The 21,383-nt window shown below is 37.1% G+C and overlaps 1 protein-coding gene across 8 annotated transcripts in view; it reads right to left on the reverse strand.

Moving 5' to 3' along the window:
* The window catches only part of LOC119779786 (thrombospondin type-1 domain-containing protein 7A), a 242,010-nt gene that overhangs the window by 57,339 nt on the left and 163,288 nt on the right, over window positions 1-21,383 (reverse strand). For all 8 annotated transcript variants that reach the window (XR_005280288.1, XR_005280289.1, XR_005280290.1 and 5 more), the window contains 9 exons: window positions 20,403-20,518; window positions 19,507-19,642; window positions 19,069-19,172; window positions 17,371-17,565; window positions 14,161-14,427; window positions 2,937-3,115; window positions 2,395-2,400; window positions 1,894-2,027; window positions 1,648-1,801 (listed from right to left, as the gene is read on the reverse strand). Coding sequence is in view for 4 of the 8 variants with exons in the window: in XM_038279571.1 (XP_038135499.1) it covers window positions 1,648-1,801; window positions 1,894-2,027; window positions 2,395-2,400; window positions 2,937-3,115; window positions 14,161-14,427; window positions 17,371-17,565; window positions 19,069-19,172; window positions 19,507-19,642; window positions 20,403-20,518 (1,291 nt within the window). In the remaining 4 variants the exon portion in view is untranslated. The remainder of the gene's footprint in view (window positions 1-1,647; window positions 1,802-1,893; window positions 2,028-2,394; window positions 2,401-2,936; window positions 3,116-14,160; window positions 14,428-17,370; window positions 17,566-19,068; window positions 19,173-19,506; window positions 19,643-20,402; window positions 20,519-21,383) is intronic.

Genomic DNA, 21,383 nt, shown 5'->3' on the forward strand with positions numbered 1-21,383 from the left:
TGGATGAAAACATAAAATGATGAAACAGAGAGAAATAGAAGTAATCTTCAAGAAAAAACCTACAAAACCAAAGTTGAGCTGTGTAGCAGAGAAGACAAAACACATGATTTCTGATTAACTTTCTCAACCATTAGGGTACATTTAAAACCTCCTTATCCCTGTTCCTTATTAGGGTGTCTAAACATAAAGACAGTTCATCAAACAGTACATTTTCTCCCTCTCTCTTTCCAGAAAGGAATCAGATTTTTCCAGCTCAAAATCACAGGGAAGCTGAAAAAGATATTCTGCTCAACCAGCGAACCATCAGATTCTCTGGGTTTAAGGGAAGGGAAACAGTGAAAGAAAATGATAGCTTTCTGAATGGCTCCAAAGCTGAATAGATGAATAAAACATGTGAGAAATTCCACTAGTGCCACTGCAGACTCCACGTTGAGAACGCAGTTGTAGAAAGTTAGAAAGTTACTCTGTGTTTTTAATTTTTTTGGGTGGTAGGTGGTGAGGGGATTCGGGTGAAGCCAATGAAACCACTTCAGGCGCTGAACATGATATTTTAGCAAGTTGTTTAGAAAGCAGCATTTTTAGCAGCAGGTTCTTAGACATCTCTGGTCTTCCAAAAATTGCATGGAGTGGACCCCGTCTTCAGAGTAATTAATTGACTACTATCTACTGTACCCACACTGTAAATCCGTATCAAGTGGCAAAGGTTCACCTAAGACAGCTAGGTGAATTTAAGTATGGAAAAAAGAAAAATGGTAACATAACACTAAAGTAAGATACTCTGTAGCACATAATGCATTTTATACATTTTATCCAAAAACAAACATTCACAAAAAAAAACTTTAAAGCTCTAAGCCACATCATTATATTAACCAACATCACAACAAGGAAAGAGAAGGCAAATATCAACAGCAGCTTTAAGAGCTTAAACAAACAAAATCCATTATGTTATTAACTTTGTTATTAGGAAGAGCTTGTGTCTACATTTTAGACTTCATACAGGAGGGAATTTCCTTCTACTTTTTTATTTTTAGTTTAGCTAAACTTAGGTAAAATTAGCTTTGATTATTCATTTTGATCAAAGAAGATTCTACAATTTTTTTATTTGGGGTTTGTGTTTTTCCTTTATTTTAATACATGTTTCTCAGTAAAACAGGTTTCAGAATTCAGTACATTTTCCTAAGAAAATAATTATTTGAATATTTGTGGCTGTCTGCCAAACCAGGCACATTATTTCCAGCTTACATATGCAGGTGTGTGTGCATCATTACATGTGAGCTGGAGACCTGCTTTGAAGTTGTGAGTCTTTATCATACATCATCTGCCTCCCTCGCTGAATGCACACTGAGCACAGAGTAATATAGGTGATGTATAAGCCACTTTGTCTTGCTTCCCCAGTTCATGGATCCCCTTTATTCCTCCTTGGTGGACTAGAAATAACCTGTTGACAAAAATTCACACACTCCTCATCATAATAGAGTACAACTAAGCTTTGTATCCTCAGCCTCAGGGAAAATATTTGAGACAAGAAAAAGACATCAAGATAAATCTCAATGGGCTTGCCAGAAGTCCAAGTCCTCTCTATATCTGCTCTGCCTGGTAGCTGATCTGTTGCATTTTTCCCTCCTGATCTGGATTCAGCACACTCACCATGCTACAGCGGCTCCAGGGGCCCCAGTCGTTGAGGACACAGTCCTCTGGGCATGGCAGCCGGCTTTCCCTGGCCCCTAGGGGCATCTCCTCCGGGTCACAGAGGTAATCCTCCACAGCCTCAGATGGGCCATCCACAGTGTTCAGCATGCACCTGTGGAACCAGTAAAAAAACAGTAGTATTTTCTATTTTACGTATAAAAATGATAGAGATTTTAAATAATTAGAAATGCATTTTGTAAATACCTGACTTTTCTGGTCTGGACACCCTCTCCACAGTTCTCCTTCAGATCCACATTGCTGACCTTCCACACACTCCACGGCTCAGCGACCCAAACATACTGTGTGCAGTCACTCTGACAGGGTACCACCTCATACACCTAAGAGCAAAGGTCACTTTTAACTGTGCTTTTAGTTTTTAAAGTTTCACACTGTATGAATAAGCTAAAAAATATAATATGATTTATTTTCTTTATGCCGTTATTGTGGACTGTGGACATTTTTCAGCAAAGCTTAATACATAGTGACGCTTTGACTCAGCTCACTGAGATTTAAGCTCCATCCTTACTGGGATAATTCTGAAAAAGAGCCTGTTTAATGCTGCTCCAGTAAGCTTCAGAACTTTGTTCATTTACTCTCAAGTAATCACATCTGTACAGTATGTGTGTATCTGTCATTGACCCACTGATGCGGGTGGCATTTTACTTCTGTGCTAAACAGCAAAGAGCAAAGCAGAGCAGCTCTTACCTGGGCCTATGGCAGCAAGTCACATCCAGCAAGCATCGCGGTGGATCAAAAAGAGACAGATGGATTAATGGGGATTAGCCAACAGCTCATAGAGCAGAAGTTTTAAATGCAACATTTTAGAAAACGTAACCAGAAAAGCCTCTGGCGTAAATACCTGTGTGTACTAAACAGACAAATCTGTGAGGCTGAAATCAACACAACTCTCAGTATGAATCCATTGATACTTCAATGCTCTGGATGGCAGCTCTTTCTTTTTTGGCAAATTTAGGGATTCTCAGAGATTTACTTAAATGTTATTTAGTTGCAGGACCAGCTGCTTTTCCTGATTAACAAAAGCCGGAGTGAATCTCATATGAGCAGAAGGGAAAGGACAACTCTGCAGACTTAAATTCACTGTTCATTAATCATGACTCCCTCTCATAATGTACCAGAATTTATGAATAAATAATAAGCAATACTAAGCTGAAGAAGGCTTTTTTTCTTCCTATCAACAACGCCAGACTTCTTGCATCACTAATGAATAACTCATGATGTCTCCACACCTGGTTGACGTGGTCCAGTTTTGGACATGGTCGGCCTCCGTTGTACGGCTTCTCTCGAAGCCACTTGGAGCGGACTTTCACTCCACTTCCGCACGACTTGCTGCACCGGGACCAGTTGGACCACTCACTGAGTTTACAGTCGGATGGGCAGGGAATGATGCACGCTTCCTCAATATAACCTAATAGAAAAAACAAAGCATAATTATCTTATTAATATTTGGCTTTCATTCTTTTTCTCACTAAATTGCTGAGTACTATCAAATGAAGTGTGGTCAGTGAACGTACTACTACTACTTTCAGCTCTAGAGTTTTAGAAATTAGACAAAAAAAAAAAAAACTTAATATCTGTTATTTTTACCATGTTGTTTATCATAATCAGAGTTCAAATTTACCAAAACACAAACCATATTCAAGTCTTGGTTCTTCTTTCCAACACTCCTTCCTTCTTTAAGGTTTACCGACTTTTGTTTCTACACATATCTTTTAAGGTGAAATCACATTGTTTCAATGATGGGGTCTAAACTTTGACTGGATCAGTGCCACAACCACATTTTCCATTTTAGCCAATCTATTGTAGATTTATAGCAGTGGTTAAGATCATGATGATGTCATATAAACTGTCTCACATTATATGTAGAGAAGTTTATAATTGAGTGCAAGGTGCAAGCCAAGCCAACTTTATATATATATATATATATATATATACACATTTGTGCTTGAAAGTTTACATATTTATTTCTTATTAAACAAAATAAATTCACACTAGTAATTCAAACAAAAAAAGTTATAAAAAATAAAATTTTACTAAATTATAATTTACTAAACTAAAATATTGTTTTTGTATGCATGTAATGGTTAACATATCAAACAAGCCTGCAAAGAGGCTGTGAAAGTGCATCCCTTTGCAATAGGATATTTTTTTCTCCCACGGTTTATTAAAACATAACCATATATGAAACATGGTTTTATTTTTTTTCCTGTTACTTTTGTTCACAGCACTTTGAGATAGACTAAAAGGTGCCCTATAAATATAGTTTACTGTCCAAATCATCATTCTTTTAATAATGATAATCATCTGCAACTGGATGGACTGCTTTGAACCTTATCTGTATTTTACATCACGTCTAAACTTCCTGTGGGACAAAAATCTTAATTGGTCAAACCGAAACAGTTTGTACATCTTAACTTTGCACAGTACTCTTTGTAGATCCCATGCAAAACACCCACTTATGCACATACTAAAAAACAAAAAAAAAAACCCTGCAGATACAATTTAGCACTTCTTCTTACGTAGAATATTTAAGGATCAGATCCCAAGCAAGACCTGTAGAATCTATGTTTAAGCTTTTGGGTATTTTGCCGTTTCTATTGGTAATTTACCATAATTTTACTGCCAAGAAACATCGTGTAACCTTAAAAACTACTGAAATCTTCCCATTTGTGAATAGTTTATCTAACTGTAAAATGTTGTTTAAAAATGACTTTGCATCTCATCTAAATTTGCTCAGCAAATTGTTTCCTTAAGGTTAATGCTGATTCCTACACTTTTGCACAGATAAAATAAACTTACAACACCTCTGCTTTTTAAATGGCCGCTCCTGCTTCTGATTGATTTTAACTGCCCACATATTTATCTTAAATCTAAGTTTTATAAATGCTGCTTTTGCATCTGAATACCAAACCCTGATACATAAAACTGTAGGACTAAAAGAGGGTGTACGTTTGTTACCATGGTTATAAACTGAATCCAGCTGTTTGAACTTTTAACCCTTGTTTCATGTTTTAACAAAATCAGTGTCTTAATTTTTAGTCAGTAAAACAGCAATCTAATTTATTATCAGGTACACAAGTCTAAATTCTAACTAAAGTAGTGGTTGGCTCTGTCATAGAGACAGTTTTTTTTTTTTTTTTTATCTTTTTTGCCTAGATCACTGGGTTATAAACCAGTGAATCGGTGCTGCTCTTTTGGAGATTTTTCTAAACCATGGCTCCTTTTTTCTCAGTTTTTTCCAAAACAAATTATTTTCCTTAACATTTAGATTTGTATGTCACATCTCTGTTCAGAGCAGAAAATCTATTTAGTGAAGAGACTATAATACATTGTAGCCTTTGTAACAGGTCACTAATTCTGTTTAGTTTTAGCAAGAAAATAAATGATGTGAGGTAAAAAGGAGAAAGCCCATCCCTGTCTGTGTCCAGCTACTTCCTCCTTATGACTGCTTTACTAATTATTGACCATTTTGTGACAAAATTTACATAGGCAACAGAATCCTTGTTGTTTTATTTTGTTATGCAATCTAAATATTTTTAGAATTTGCATTTAAAATTGGGTCATATTTGGTCACCGTGTCTCACATGGACATATACGTATGGACATATGCGTATAATTCTCAGTTACTTTAATAATACTTCTCAGCTACAGTATCACAAACCAGGATGGTAAAACATCCATGCATGATAAATACTAGGTTTTTTGGGGGGAAAAATTAAATGACGTACCAAGGGAGAAAAAAAATACACCAGGAACTTATAATTTGCAATCATGAACAGATTTACTGTAGATGTAAAGAGCTACTTTTAGGCCATTTACCATACATTTATAGATGACCTCATGCTGGAGAAGTTGTCCAGCAGCCATAAAGCACACTACCAAGTCCATGACTAAATAGCCCAGAGGAACCAGAATAAGATTTTAGAAGGTCCCAGTCAAAGTCTGGGCTAGGAACCTTTGTTTGGCCATGTTTATTGAAAACCCACAAATCTGACAAACAAGCAGCATCACAGGAGTTGGTTTACTGGGGGTCTTCAAACTATGGTTCAAGCCGAAAACCTGAAATTGGTATGGAAATCTAAGCTATGGCAAAAGGGCCACAGCTTATAAAAGCACTATATATCTGAACAGTGCTGGCAGTTGGGAAGGAGCAAGGCCCGGGAACATGGATTAGTTGTTAGTAGCTGGCTTAATGACAAACAGTAGCCTCAGTGGCAAATTTTTAAATTAGACTTAGACAGGTTTTATTTGCCATTTTGTTTACACAAGTGTAAAACAAAACAACAGCTTTCTGGACAATTTCATCTTTTTAAAAGTGCAGCCTTGAAAAATAGTTTTAAATATATATATATATATATATATATATATATATATATATATATATATATATATATATATATATATATATATATATATATATATATAGACATACGACTTACAGATTTACAATTCTAACTTTTTTTTTTATTACACTAAATGCTTCACATTGAGGAGCAATTGTTAAGCAATGCTTTATGCAGAGCTGAACTCTCATAGCTCTATCAGTATTGGAAAGGAAACTTCATCCACTTCAGGACCTCACACTGCTGAGTCCAGCATGAACTCTAAATTGCTCCTTTACTTTTGACCTTTAAGCACTTTGACATTTGTCATTTTATATCACTGACTCTGTCACTTGGAAGCACAGTTCGTGCAGGTTTTGCAGCAGCTGAGCTTGCACTTCCCTTTAAGTTTAACTGATGTGGTGCCCAGCTTTCTCTGGAAGGTTTTTAGTCCCAGTCCAGGCAGGACTTCACGTTGGATTTCTTTAAAATCAATTTGCAACCTGACACAAGTGTCTAACGTAGTTCCCAAGCACATATCACTGCTGCAGCGAGCTTTCTTAACTGTCAGGAAACCAATCTTACCTGATAGGGAGTAGCTTTTACTGCCAATAGCCCTAAATGCTCTAATGGCATTTAGGATATGTAGAAAACTGAATTCAGGAAAGGAAAAGCTCTGAAGAAACATCAAGAATCTACCTCTCCCTTTTTTAATGCATTAGAAATAGTACATTCTAAGTTATTTAGAAAAAAATAAAAAGTATAAATAAAAACAATGGATGGCTTGACTGCTTATTGTACTTTACAGTGAATATTGAAACACAGGTATGGAAAAAACATTTTAGAGTAACTTTGTCTTTTTTGCCCCTCATATTTAATTTTGCTCTTTTCACATAATATGTAAGATAAGAAGACAATGAAGAAAAAAAGGGCGGTGTATTATTTTTTCAATGTCTGGCTTTCTGAAAAGCATTCTGTTTCCTGAGATTAATTTGTGACTATTCAGATTAGCTGAAATACACCAACATACATTCATTGCCATTTGAGCATTGAGTGGCTGAGTCAGTTAATGTAAAACTTTTAGTGCCAGGAAATGACAAATGCCTGAATCCAACCTTGAGGTCTTTCTACTGTACCTACCTAACCCAATTTCAAAAGAGTAATCTCTGTTGGTCAGCAAATGAACTGGAGAATAAATGTTGAATAAATTGTTTTCAGGTCTTTATTAACATTAAAGGGATAGTTCGGTATTTTTGACATGAATCTGTATGGCATCCCCATCACCAGTGGCATGCAATCACACTGACTTACCCCTGGCAGCGTCCTGTGAGCAGAGTTATCGTCCAGTTTTGGTCAAGCCGAAAGTAGTCCGGCAGGTTTTTAGAGCCAGCGAAATAAAACGTTTCTCTTCCCAAAACATTATGTGTTCAAAAGAGCGATATTTTTGCATCCCAAAAACATTGTAGTGGAAAAAGTCACACGTCGTTATCAATTGGTCCTATTTTCTCTCTGTTCGTATCAGTGCGCGCCGTCATTCAGACAGCTAGGGCCTACTAACCTGACAACAGCCAGATGCATGTCTCCCTCCGCCCAGCTAGGAGCTAGGCGGAGGGAGACATGCATCTGGCTGTTGTTGAGCTCGCTGTCTGAATGACGGCGCGCACTGATACGAACAGAGAGAAAATAGGACCAATTGATAACGACGTGTGACTTTTTCCACTACAATATTTTTGGGATGCAAAAATATCGCTCTTTTGAACACATAATGTTTTGGGAAGAGAAACGTTTTATTTCGCTGGCTCTAAAAACCTGTCGGACTACTTTCGGCTTGACCAAAACTGGACGATAACTCTGCTCACAGGACGCTGCCAGGGGTAAGTCAGTGTGATTGCATGCCACTGGTGATGGGGATGCCATACAGATTCATGTCAAAAATACCGAACTATCCCTTTAATAGAAAATCCCTTAATTTTTTCCACAATAGGAAAATTAGTAGTTGGTTTTATAACAGTGAAATACTCAGTCTCAACAGGGCAAGTGATCTTTGTACTTCAAGTTGCTAAGTTTCTTTTTCACTGATTCTGCAGACATATAGAACCCAGCATTAAGGGAGAAGTGCCTATAATGCTTCTCCAGATACAACAATTTTGTTTTCATGCATCAACAGAGGTGTTTACTCATCTCTCAATCGTATTTATATAAGCTGGAAGCATCCTTGCTATTCTTTATGGCACATTGACTTCCCTCTTTCCTTTTTTAATGAATCCACAAAGAGACTAAGGCATTCAGAGGGCTGTGTGTTATTGAAGTTTTGAGAAAAAAAAGAGGTACCTCTGTCTGATGAGAAAGAAGAATCTTGTAACAAAAATCTCTGATGCCATATTTATCCCCCCAACAAATCCCACAATTCATTACTGTACTTTAAACTATTTTTTTCTATGTCTGATTTTCAATTTTAAATGTCACCAGAATATGTAGGATCTTTAAACCATGTTCCCTCCCTTCCCTGGATTCAAACCCTGACTCTTCACAAAGCAACATTTTCTACGGTGGGGAAAAACAAGATAACATGCTATTCCACACAAACATTGGATGATCTTCAGTAAACTCCTTACACCTACAGTATAGTTAAGTTTAAGCTTATTTCCCCTTATGACATCATGAAGGGCATGCTTTTCAAACAGACCATTTTGGGCTCACTAAGCTTAGATGTTGAGAAAGGCAATGATAGAGGTGAAGGTTTTTCATTTTTGAACCTCATACACAGACTTCAGGACACATATGATTGTCACACAATGTTCGTGATGTGAACTTTGCAAAGAGTATTAACCACTCAAAATGTCCCCACTTTCCTTTATGGGCCCTTAGCTGGCCCCCCTTCAATTCCTTTTTAGACATCAGTATTTGTACTAAAATATTCTGTCATGATTTTACGGACATTAAAAGTCAGAGTATAAAAAATATACAAGAGGAGGGGATTTCGCTAGGAGTTTGAGGGAAGTTGGTCATTTGGCTGGCGTTTGACTTGGAAGGGCCATTTTGAATGGCTGCTACTGTGAAATGGGACCTTTACAATAATGAAGTGTGACAAACAAGAACCAACTTGAACAGAAATACCAATAAGTTAGTGGAACAACATTTCAAGGTAGCAAAATGCTGTTAGAAAGATGCTTTAAACATCGGCTGTCATCTGCACGGATCAAGTCTCTATGATAGGTGATGCTAAGTGTTCAGCGTCTCCATAGAAGCCAGTAAAGGAGAGAACGAGGAAAACCATGAAAATGGGAAAATCTGAGCCCCTCTGGAATGCTTCAGCACTGGGGAACTCAGAAATACTCTTGGCAAATGATGAGCTTACACATTCTTCAAGCAAGGGTTCAAATACAAGTGATTTTTGTGAAAAATAATGATAAACAAATAGACCAGTAAATGTTCTTTTGGATCAAGTTTCAGTTTGATTATAGGATATCAAACACGTAGCAACTATAAAATAGTTGCTATGTATAATTATAAGAGAAGGTAATGCAGAAGACTCAGAAGAAGACTCAGCCAACAGTCCCCAATGACTATAGACTTGTTGCCATGACATCCCACATCATGAAAAGCCTAGAAACCTCTGTTGGTTTATCTCAACAAACAAACAAGCAGCTATCAAAAAACCCCTGCAGTTTGCTTATCGCCGTGGAGTTAATGATGCCATCATACACCTTCTTCAACAAACCTACTTTAATTTAGACAGTGCAGCCAGCACTGCACTGACAACACTGTATATCATCTCAAAAAGGCTGTTGAACATCAACATTTGTCTTCAGTCAGAGGCTTGTCCAGATCAGTGCAAGAAAGACCGCTACAGAAGATCCTTCCTGCTTACAGCTATCTACATCTACAATAACTCGATGAACAAAGGCAGATGAGTAACTTCAACATTTAATTTCCCTTGAGGATTAATGCAGTTTTTTTTAATTTAATATAAATAATATATATATTGTGCTGAAAGTGTCATTCTACATCTCGATTCAGCATGCACATTTAACACACTTTCCTTTTTTATCTGTTGGGATGAAGAGATCAGAGGGGCAAGGTTTGCCTCATCTACATCACAGCCAAGAGAATTGTGTCAGCTGCAGAGTCTACAAGGGACCATTCTCATTTTCTTCTATCAAGATCTCAAGTGATGATGGCTAAGATGGAGGGAGCAGATCAGAAAACTGGGGAGAGTAGCAGTGCAAATAAGGAATAGAAGAGATTTAATGATTGCTTTGAAATTCACATGAGTCAACACTTGCTCAACATTGCTTGGTTATTGTAAGCATCTCAATAAGCATTTGTCATTTGCTTAATTACTCCTTGAAATAAACGCATGGACCCACACAAGCAAACACTAAATAGAAATCACACAGGTGTAAACATGTACAGAAAACACTCAGATGCAACCTCATCCTGAAGATGAGCTCCTGTCACACCCACACTCAGATTAAGTATCTGAATCTGTGAGTCACACAAGGAGACTAAAACCCTGTTTATATATGCACAGCGCTGATGTATTCATTTAAGCATCTCCCACATTCTATTTCACAGTAATTTTTCCAACGAGTTTTGAAGGCACAAGTCTTTGGTTGAAATCCTCAGGATCTAAGATAAGACTTGAAAAGGAAAACACAAGTAATTTGATCAGAAAAAGGCCTGCAAATATGAAATTCAGGATTTAAGATAAGCTCCTGCTGCTGTGAAGAAGAAGTTTTAAATCCACAAATATGTTGCTCTTCAGATGAATTTTGAACATAGAAATAGTACCCAGCCATGTTGGGTCCTGTTATAGTAAATTTCACACTCTGAACCAAGAAGTTAAGGAATAAAAGGAGTAAAATCAGATTTGATTAATGTCACACTACACCTCTGGATTATAAGTCTGAATTGTTTATACCCCTTAAAGACATTAGAAACCATATAACTTTTTAAAGCACTAAGATAAATACCCCAACTAGTCAGAGGAAAGAATATCCTTAATGTTTTATGTGCGAACAAAGACCCATAAATCTCTTTCCCGCTGTCCACCCGGGTCAAGCGACTCAAAAAGTGACCCGTGTTAAAATCGCCTCGGCTCTGATCAGCATGCTGAAGGAACAACAGACCTGGGTTGACGTGACAGATAAAGAGACAGACAGATAAAAGTGCAAAACAAAGTACACTCACTACGCCCTGCCTTCCTTACATTCTTGCGCTCCATTGTTTACTTCCCTGATTTCTGTCGCATTGGTGACATCATCAACTCTAACCCTACGCCATGGTGTCACCAGATATGCAGCAGTGGGGGGACAGAGACCACACAGCCAGCGGTGAGTTAGACCCAGCTTTTTTTGCCATTGGGAATGAGTTAGTGGGTCGACACATGTTTGAAAAACAGACGTTAAATCGCTATTTTTAGTCGGAATGAGGCTGTAGATTCTAAAATTGGAACTCCAAGATGCTTTTTATACCCTCCACTATGGCTCTTACTATACTGCAAAAACAAAACACTTCGCAATCATTTCTTAAGAGTATTTATCTTTAATTTAGTAGGTAAATAAAATTATCTTCCAAGGGAATAGTATTTGTACCCTTAAAATAAGATAATTAGATATTATGCACTCTAATTAAGAGACTGCAGTTGTTATTTTTATTTTAATTTCATAGCGTCTTATTCCACCTGCAAAGTATCAATTGAAAAAAGAATTGCACATATTCTAATAAAAATGGACTCACTTAGATTTGAATTTTTGCAGTGTCCCTTTGACTTGAAATTATGAACGGAGTATTGTTTTAAAATACAGAATTAACATTCATTAGTAGCACAGTGTGCCACGGCTCTTTTTTATGCTCAAATAATGACACAGATGTAATTTACAACAGTTTTACTGCATTGCTCTTGTCCTTGACTCTCAATATTCATTGGAATAAATTGCCTTGTCTGGAACTATCAAATCTTTATATTAAAGTCACCTTAAATATTCATTTTATAAAAACTATCATTTTAAATTTTACACATTCCACAGAACCCAATGAAATACACTTTAAATACAAAATATTGGAATTATCAACCATCTATCATCTGCTGTCCTTGGCCACAGTTAAACAGATACATGAACCATATGGTAAGTGACACTAAAGAAGAAAGCGGAACTGTGTGAGGGGGTCTTACAGCTTGGAAACACGTTTTCCCTCTGAGAAAGCCTTTGAGGCTGTTATTTACTCCTCTCATTAAAGAAAAAAAAAACATGCACTTTATGCCACCAACACATGTCATGCTTGCAGTAAAACATCAGATGCTTCTGGTAGGTTCTTGTGCAAAACTGCTGCGCCAAAACTCTATGCATCAGCAACAATAGCAAGCTAAAAAAAAAAAACTTGTACATCTGTGCTTGAGCTGTCAATATGATTAATTACAAATAACATTAAAAGAATTAGCATAACAGCTTGAACGTAAACATATATAAGGAAATTCTTAGATCATAACAGAATGGTTCATGTCCTAGGTAAGGCTTCCTCTATTCTGGCCCTTTAAGTTCGGTGTCCTGCTCATTTTAGTTGCATCTCTGCTTCCACAACCATATTAAATTGCTGAATTACCTCCTCAGCATGTGATCAAGTTCTCCAGAGTCCTGCTAATGACCTGATTATTTGACTCAGGTGAGCTGAAGCAGAGTGATATCTAAAAGATGCAGGAACACCAGGCCTCAAGGGCCGAAATTCAGGAACCACATACTAGGTTATGGGTATGCAAACAGCAAGTCTGTTTATGTTTTTAGCCATTATAAGATATAAATAGTGAATCCTATAAAGAACAACAAAAGTGAAAAAACAGTAAAAAAAAAAAAGGTTACGGGAAGGGAAAAAATAAGAGGAATAAAAATGCTTCAATTGAACAAGATTCAGACCTTCCAGTCATTATGAGGTATCTGTATAGTTTACTGAAACAACAATGGATTTGAAAACTAAGATTTGTATGATATCCTGCAGTGAGCAAAGAAAAACTGTGATAATTGTTTTTTCCCCCAATTTATCGTGTTTACAGAATAAAGCTTTTAACAACACAACAGGAAAACATGAAGAAACTTTAACAAATGACTTAAAATATCTACCATATTTGGAGTCTGTTGAAAAAATATTGAATGAAAGCAGAGAACAGCAAAGAGGTAAAATAATTCTGTTTCTACTGCATTGCTGAGTGGCCCTAATCTCTGCAGTAAATGCATTGCAATTTTTAGCTTGCAGACCCTTATATTCTCCTTAGCCACCAGGTCAAGGTTACAACAACAATGATAAATTATTTTATTTTTTTTTTTACATTTTTTGCATATTAACAGACTGTTGAAACATATTGTCCTTTAAACACAAGTAGCCCCTGACTTAAAAAGAGTTGCTGCAAATGACCAGCGTAGGAAAGTTTAACTACTGTTAATGTGAGTAAGACTTTCTGACGTGTAATACAGACTTTCTGGGGTGTTCTAGTTGAAATCTATGACTTGGAAGTGGAAAATTTCAACTTTGATGGCAAATTAATTGCACAAAATCAATTCTAATGTGAGAAAAGAGTTTTACTATGGTAACATATAAACAGTGAACAATATTAATGCAATGAGCCCTAAGGATGCTGTTTGGAGACCACTGCCAAGGGAGATTCAATGGCCACATAAGCAATAATAGGAGCTACCTGGAGTTGGGGAACTGATAGAAAAGGTCTCTCTGCTTTTAGTCAGGCATGTTTTTTGTTGTTTGACCTATGCGCTACACATGGGCTTTCAGCCTCAAACATTTGGCTGGATAAAAAGTGTACTGAGCCTAGTAAACATATGACCCTGAGCAAGGTTTTATGATTGATGTCCCAATATTCTGGCCTGGTTTGTGTCAGGCACAGAGATTTTACTTATTACCCTCTTGCAGACAGAGTCAGGGGAAAATGTCTGACAGACTTATTGAACCAAAACTATTTCTGAGCATAAACGGACACAGTTTGGGAAGTTGCCAGATGTGACCTAAATGGGTCCTTTTCAGGGCCTCGATTGGGACTTTGGATTGAGAGAAATCTTTCCCAACCAAGTACTTTGTAACTTTTCAATTCAGCAAAAACTAAATACTCAGCTACTTAACTCACCGTGACTGTTGCAGCGCGAGGTCTCCACCAGCCGATTGTCTTGATCGTAACACACCATAGCCTGATAGCGGTAACCCTGTCCACACTCCTTGACGTCTCCCTGGACCTTCATCACTCCAGTGATCTCTGGCCTGCCTCCCTCTGGCAGGATGCAGTCAGACCACCTCCCTACTGGCTGGGCGTTGTACTTATCGCAGGGACAGTACTGCGTCTCACTTAGAGGGTACATTTGTGTGTTTTTACACTTGTCCTTCTTTTTGCTTCTCCCTGAGGGTTGAAGATGTATAAAACAAACACAAAAATACATTGAAATTAGGATTCGCACATACAACATCCTTAGTGCATCTTGTTTTGTAGTCTAGTCTGAATCATCAAAGACTACGATTTTTTCTGGGAGATTAGGCTCTGTCCGTATCCTCGGACACAGGAACAGTGAAAACATTAGGAGAAGCACATCAACTTAAACAATCTAATTCTTCTCATCAGATCCCCCCGTTTAGAGCCGTCTTTTCACTCGAGCAGTCTATCATTAAGCAGCAATTTCATATGCAAATGAGGAGATGATTTTCTTTTTGGAAACCAGAAATATCTTTACCTGCTGTTTTGTTTTTTTTTAGAAAATCATTTCCATGTTTTGTCTTGTTTATGTCCCCATCCAGAACAATGTTCTTTCTTAATTGCATTTCAGCAGTGTGCTGTAATTGTCTGGAAACATCTCTGACAAGCAGGAGAAACGAATACATTATGTTCCACATAATGATCCTTTTTCCTAGCCACCCACTTCAACAGTGACATGATTGCATCGAGTTTGAAAAGAAGATTTAATATAAAATTCTGTTTTAAAATTAAACCAAATAGTTAATATTTAGTGTTTAATGAGTTATGCATGTAGATTTTGTAGAAAATCCAGGACTTTATTGTTTGACAGTGTTTTTATAAGTGATCTTCCAAAACCTATAGCTCACCATGAAGAGAAGAAAAACTAGTTAATAAGTGGATAATTTGAACAGTGTTTTTTTTGTTTATTTTTACTTTGGTAATCCCTTAAAACTTATAATACTGTTCTCGTTTCCTAAAAGATGATGTCAAAGTTTGTAAGTTTTTGTTCAAAACCAGAGACCTTAAAATAAATCACCCTTTTAACATTTGCGTTGATAACTTCCAGTTATCGCTCTTTTTAGGTAGCGGCTTTGCAGACGCTGCTTAAACAGAGCTAGTTGGTATATTGAAAGCTTCCGCTTTTTCCATTTTCTTTTTTTTGCATGCATTGTTTTCACAAAATATCTTTAATTTCAGTGTATAAATAACCATTACCTCACTTGCACTTGATCAGGTTGTACCTAATTTAAACAATACTGTTAACCACCTGCTTTTCCAAGAGGATAATTCAAACTCCTGTTCTTGTTAGTTATGGCTCTTAAAGCTTCCTTTTATCATTAGGTGTCTACAAAAGCTTTGAGGAATAGCTTAAGTTTGCTCTGATCAGCACAACACTGCTGACCACTTTCAGCCAGGTAGTGGCAGTTCTCATTCCCAAATTGTTCTGTGCTACTCATTCCAGCTCTGACCTCAGCTTCTCATACATTTTGACATTAGATCTGGCTCCAAAAACTAAGGTCCACTTTGTAGAGCTTCTATTCCTACTCTAACCCTTGTGGCTGCTCCACAGAGCAAGTCTCCCCCTCGTCCTGTACCATATGGTACATCTTTAAGGACCAATTCTGGGACCTCTGTCATCAAATAGAAGGACATTTTATCTGTCGCCTGCCGGTTTTAATTCAGCAAACCTCACTGCATGTAGGAACCAGATAATACAAGAAAACCACTGCTTGAAAACATTCCCAACAGGTCTTTCAGAACCAGTACGCTGAAATGAAAACTACAGTTGGACACTTTTCTTCTTTGGCCACAGACTTTAGAACACTTAAGCTTTGGACATGATCTTGGTAGAACATGTAGTTTGTTTTTTAAGCCAGCTATATCTTTTTTAATCTGCTTTTGTAGAAAAATCTTATTTCTATTTATCAATTCAATGAATTCATGATTTAATGTCTTACAATGTGCTATGTAGATCAAAATTCTTTACTTGTATCAAAATAAACTTTGTTATGATAACCCTAACCCTAAATTTTTTTAGAGCTTGTTTCTTTCATTGCAGAATTAACAGACTGGCAGTGAGTGATGCAGAAACTGAATTCTCCTGTTGGTCTGTAAGGAATTTAAAATAAAAAGGGAAGATTACAGCTAAAAAAATAAAAACTTTCTGGATCAGTTAATGTATGAACAGTTCAGTTGCGGTGAGGGAAGCTTCAAGAGTCCTGCCTCTGTGCAAAATCTACTTGTGCACTCATGAGCAGAGCTATCCCAACCCATCTAGTACTAGAGCTGACTTAGGTACAGTGGTCAATTGACAAGAGGGATATAAGTATTACTCAGAACAACATTAAAGATTGACAAAAAATAAATAAATCTACAATGATGAAAATAAAATGGCTTCGAGGTGGTTCCATAATCTATAAAACATTGGTTCAGAGGTAAAGGTGAGACCATTCTACAAAGATTTCTATTTTTCAAAGGTATCCTGATGCAGTCCAGACGGAGCGTTACTTCTGATCTTAGAATGTGGAGCATTACTTCTAAGAGTCATGCTACGCACTGTATTAAGAATGGCCTTTCCATTTCATCAGATGAAAGTGGCTCAAACCCATATCCTCAAAAATCAGATGGAATAACAGAACCAAATAAAACTGATATATTCCAAGCTCCAAGGAAAGAATAATGAATTACCACCAAACATTACTTTGTCTTGAAGTTCCCTTCTAGCATATGAAGTATGAATGTAATAAAAAAAAAATAAGCATCTGAATTACTGACTTAACATCATGTTGACGTGTTAGAGATAAAACACTTTAAGCTCTGTAAAATGTAAAAACTTTAAACCCTATCTGGCAACAAAAGTTTAGACCAAACTCAATGCCTTTTTCTATTAAGCTTCGGTGATGTCATAATGCAAATGGACAAAGACTGTGATTAGATTCTTGTGATCATAAGGCTGACCCTGCTGAAAATGATGGACAATTTTAGCTTTTCTTTTTTCCTCTTGAAATATTCTGAGAGGTACCTCACCAACACTAATCTGCAGAGAAAATGAGCTTCTTTGAGACGGGTTAACAACAGCCCATTGTTTGAGCCGTCTCACTCAGTTCTCACCTATCAATGCCCTCTTTCTGGTGCGGACCCCCACACAGTCAGCTGTGCAGGACGAGAACTTGGACCAGTTGGTTAACTGGCAGTCATCCTGGCAGGGGAGCTGACAACGCTGAGTGATGGCGGGCATGGCCTTGGCGGACCTCAGACACTCGCTGATGTCGGCCTGCGTCCCGTCCAGCTGGCGGCAGGAAACAGCTGGGACAATCAGAGGAGAATGAGGGGAAAAAATAAAAACAATGAACATTAATCATCATTTATGGTTTTAACACTGATTGCTGTCTATTAAAATATTATTTAAGACAATGTTTGTGGTAAAAAATAAAAGTTCATTAAATAATTCAATTGAAATATAGTAGATATAGTAGTGAATATCACTGAGATTTAACCATAATGTCACGCATTTTCCAATAAAGCCTCAGTAAAATGTGTGTGCTTATGAAAAACGACTCAATACCTTTCATTTAAAAAACACCTGAATTAAAAATAAACCTGAGGAGTGAAATTCAGATTGGATCTCATGAGAGGTTTAAAAACAATTATGACAGGAGCAGACACAAATGCGTTGGTGCTTCGATTGGTTTAAAACGCCACCAGTCAATTAGCTTTTAACTGCATCCTCCTGCTCTTTGTTCCCTCAATAAAGGGTGTTAGGAGTGCTGCTACAGTATTTCATTTTCCTGTATCCAGACATTCTGCAGGGCTATACCTTTATAGAGAAATCAATCTCACTGCACATTTTGTCAAACCCCCGTGGGTATTGCTATTGGTTCGGAAAGCCTCTATCTACTGGTGTGTGAGGTCACGTCTTATTGTTTGCGTGTTTGTGTGGGCTTGAGGGAGAGAAGAGCCTGTGGCTTTGTGTGTTTAATGGAGCCACCACAGGGTTTTTTTTTCTCCCTTCAGGTGAGGGTCTCTAAAGGTAAATATCAAAATACATCCTGCTGAAAAAGAGTTGTAAGGAAGTAGCATCTTATTTGATCAAAGTCGATAACAAAAATGAAGGAAATAAAACAGAATATCTCAAAATGAGTTTACAAAAGGTATAAAATCAATGAGAAGATAAAGGATTTGACCGCTGTGCTGAATATGAAATAGACCTTAAAGCACATTAAAAACAGATTGATTCTATCTGGTAATAATGTTAGCCAGTGATGAAGAAACAGCAAAATAAGAAGTAATAAAAGCTTCCTATTGGAGGTGGAACTGATCATTCTGCGTGACCCCTTGAAATTGGATTTTTATGAAAGCCTCCCAGGACTCTTTGTTACGGCAAAGCAGTAAGAAATCTGCTTTCTGCTTTTAAGTACTTGTCACATATGCATGAAGTGTGTATAAAATAGGGAATGGACTGGTGTGCTCTGAAGGAAAGGTGCAGAATCTTATCCTAAATTCCAACAAGAGACGTATGATTAAAATTGCATGACTCAAGCCTGAGGTAGGGGAAACATATAATCAGAGAAACAACTCTTGACTGCGAAACCAGCCTCAAGAGGAACACATTGAAAAGTGAGAATGTTTCAGTCCAAATCTCAAGAGAGTTTTGTGATATTCATAAGAGCTTTACCCTGAATTTTGCCTGTCATATAAAAAACTATCTCTTTCCTTAATCTAAAACTTAAGCCTGGGCTGAATTAGTGAAAAAACAGACATATATTAATAAAAATTATTGAAAAAAAGAGGAAAACATATCTAAGTTACCTCGAGTCTGAAGTCCTGGTCCACATGTTTCTTGGGCACCAGGAGTCTCTTTTCTGAGGAACCATGGGACCAGCTGACACTTCCTCCATTTGTGAGTTTTCCACCTTAAAATACAGTCAGGTGAGTTATGAATGTTATTGTAAATCACTACAGTTCTAGCAGTGACACAAATTATGCCTTTTTTGGCTCCAACATGTTCATATAGTTTTTCATTTTGTACATTACAGAAGAATAAAAAAAAACTGAAAAGAGCCTGTACACTGATTCTTTATACTATTATTGCCATAATCAGCTGGACCTGAACGAACCTTTAAGATGCAGCCTATCTGTTGCTATTAGTAACCAGAAAGTCGATCCATACTTAAAATTTAAAGGTAATATTTTAAAAGGTAAAATAATAATATAATTTTAAAGATTTATTAAATATAGTTGTACTACCTGAAACCAGGACAGACTTTTGGAACCTCACAGTCCCTTTCCTCCTGAAGCACCAACGGACACTCCTGCCCACCATTAGAAGGCATCTGGATGACAAGACGTCTCCTTGATTGCTTTCTCTTTGCAGGGTCACCAACTGAAGAGAGAATTGTCGACGTTAAGACAGAGAAAAGTCTTGAATTAAGAATAAGAAACAATAGAAAATGGAATGCAGGAAAGAATTAAGTCTAATTGGACAACTGTCATACATCTCACATAGTAAATTAATTTGAAACTCAAGTCAACAGTAATAACAGATTAAACAAAGAGTTTGACCTTGATAATGACTATGTTTACCTCTATGGAATTTATACTTAAAGAGATTAATTATCTAATATAATTCAAACAACCATTTGAACAGTCCTGAATCTTTCATATGAACTCTTAAGTGGGTGGAGCACCATTCTCTGCATTATCAGATTACAATTAAAATGTAAATCTTTTCTTTTTTACATAGTGAACATTTGCATGACGGTTGTTATACAGAGCCATTATCAACAAACACGCATGGATGATCTGAAGCTGCAAGCTCACAACTTCTTAACAGCCAGAACAGTGAAAGTCTGACCAGAGACCTCAGCTGAAAAGGTTTCTCTCTCATCACATGAACACAATAACACTATATACTCTCTGAAACATGTTGCCTGTGGCAAGCTGATTTGCTAGACATACTAAAAGAGGTCAGCCCAAAGGTTGTCTGTTGTGCCAATCTGTCAAATTAATTATGTTAACAAGAAGTGAGTGAGGAAGCAAAGGCCTGAGGCTCAGGTCCAAGGCTGCAAAGAAAATTATATATATATTTTATGTGAGGAAGAGTTGGATGGGACCAGCTATACATTAATTATATGTCAGTATACCTGTATCACAGTTGACAGGACATCCTGTCCAGTCACTGAAAGGGGTCACAATACAGTCCTTCTTGCAGGGAAGCTGACATGGCCGCATTGTGCTCGGGCGAGGGCCTTCTGGACACCTGTAACACACAATAAATATGAAACTAATAAGAGCCACATAGCCATTAAAAAAATAAGGGTGACAGTTGAGATCCTATATTTCATTTTTTTTTTTATGTTTTGAGAACGAAAAACAGAGCTTTTGAATGCAAAACTTTGAGCAGGTACTGAACAATAAAACCTCCAAATAATGAAGTTTTTAATACAGAAGAAGATAGTGGGCTTAAAGAGATAATAGCACGTTTATTTTTCTTCTCTTTTCTTCAGGGTCAAACATTTGGTTAACCTCTTACTATGTTGTGCATCTGATTGACCTGAGAGACTTTATAATAGACTTTTTATGTATTTCTTTTATTTTTTGTCACACTTATGTTTCAAATCAATCTAATCAGAGAAACATAACCTGATTAAATTGCATTTTTAAACATTTCCTGCAACCTCCCCACACACCATTATTTCCACAACCAAAAGCTTTGTTATTGGCAGAGGATCTAAAGCAGTTTCCTTGGTTTTGTGAAGTGTTACAAAAAAAAAGACAAAGACCGGGTCAACAGGTTAGAGCAGGCATCCCCAAACTCGGTCCTTAAGGCGCCCTGTCCTGCAGGTTTCAGAGGTTCAGCTTTCAATTAAAATCAGCTGTGCTGGAGCAGGGAAACCTCTAAAACCTGCATGACAGGGGGCCATGAGGACCGAATTTGGGGATGGCTGGGTTAGAGTATTATTTTGTGCACTGTAATGTTTATTTCAGTATTGATATAAGTGTCAGACAAAAGAACTTTCTCTGTCCCAGATGGAAGTGATTAAAACATTTTGCTAGAAAAGGAAAAACAACTGATTCAACAAACCATGAAAACCACAAACAGTTAAAGTTACATGATTCTTTAA

This window comes from Cyprinodon tularosa, unplaced genomic scaffold (genome assembly GCF_016077235.1).
Source record: "Cyprinodon tularosa strain WSP-4 unplaced genomic scaffold, ASM1607723v1 ctg151, whole genome shotgun sequence".
In the NCBI taxonomy this organism is placed as follows: Eukaryota; Metazoa; Chordata; class Actinopteri; order Cyprinodontiformes; family Cyprinodontidae; genus Cyprinodon; species Cyprinodon tularosa.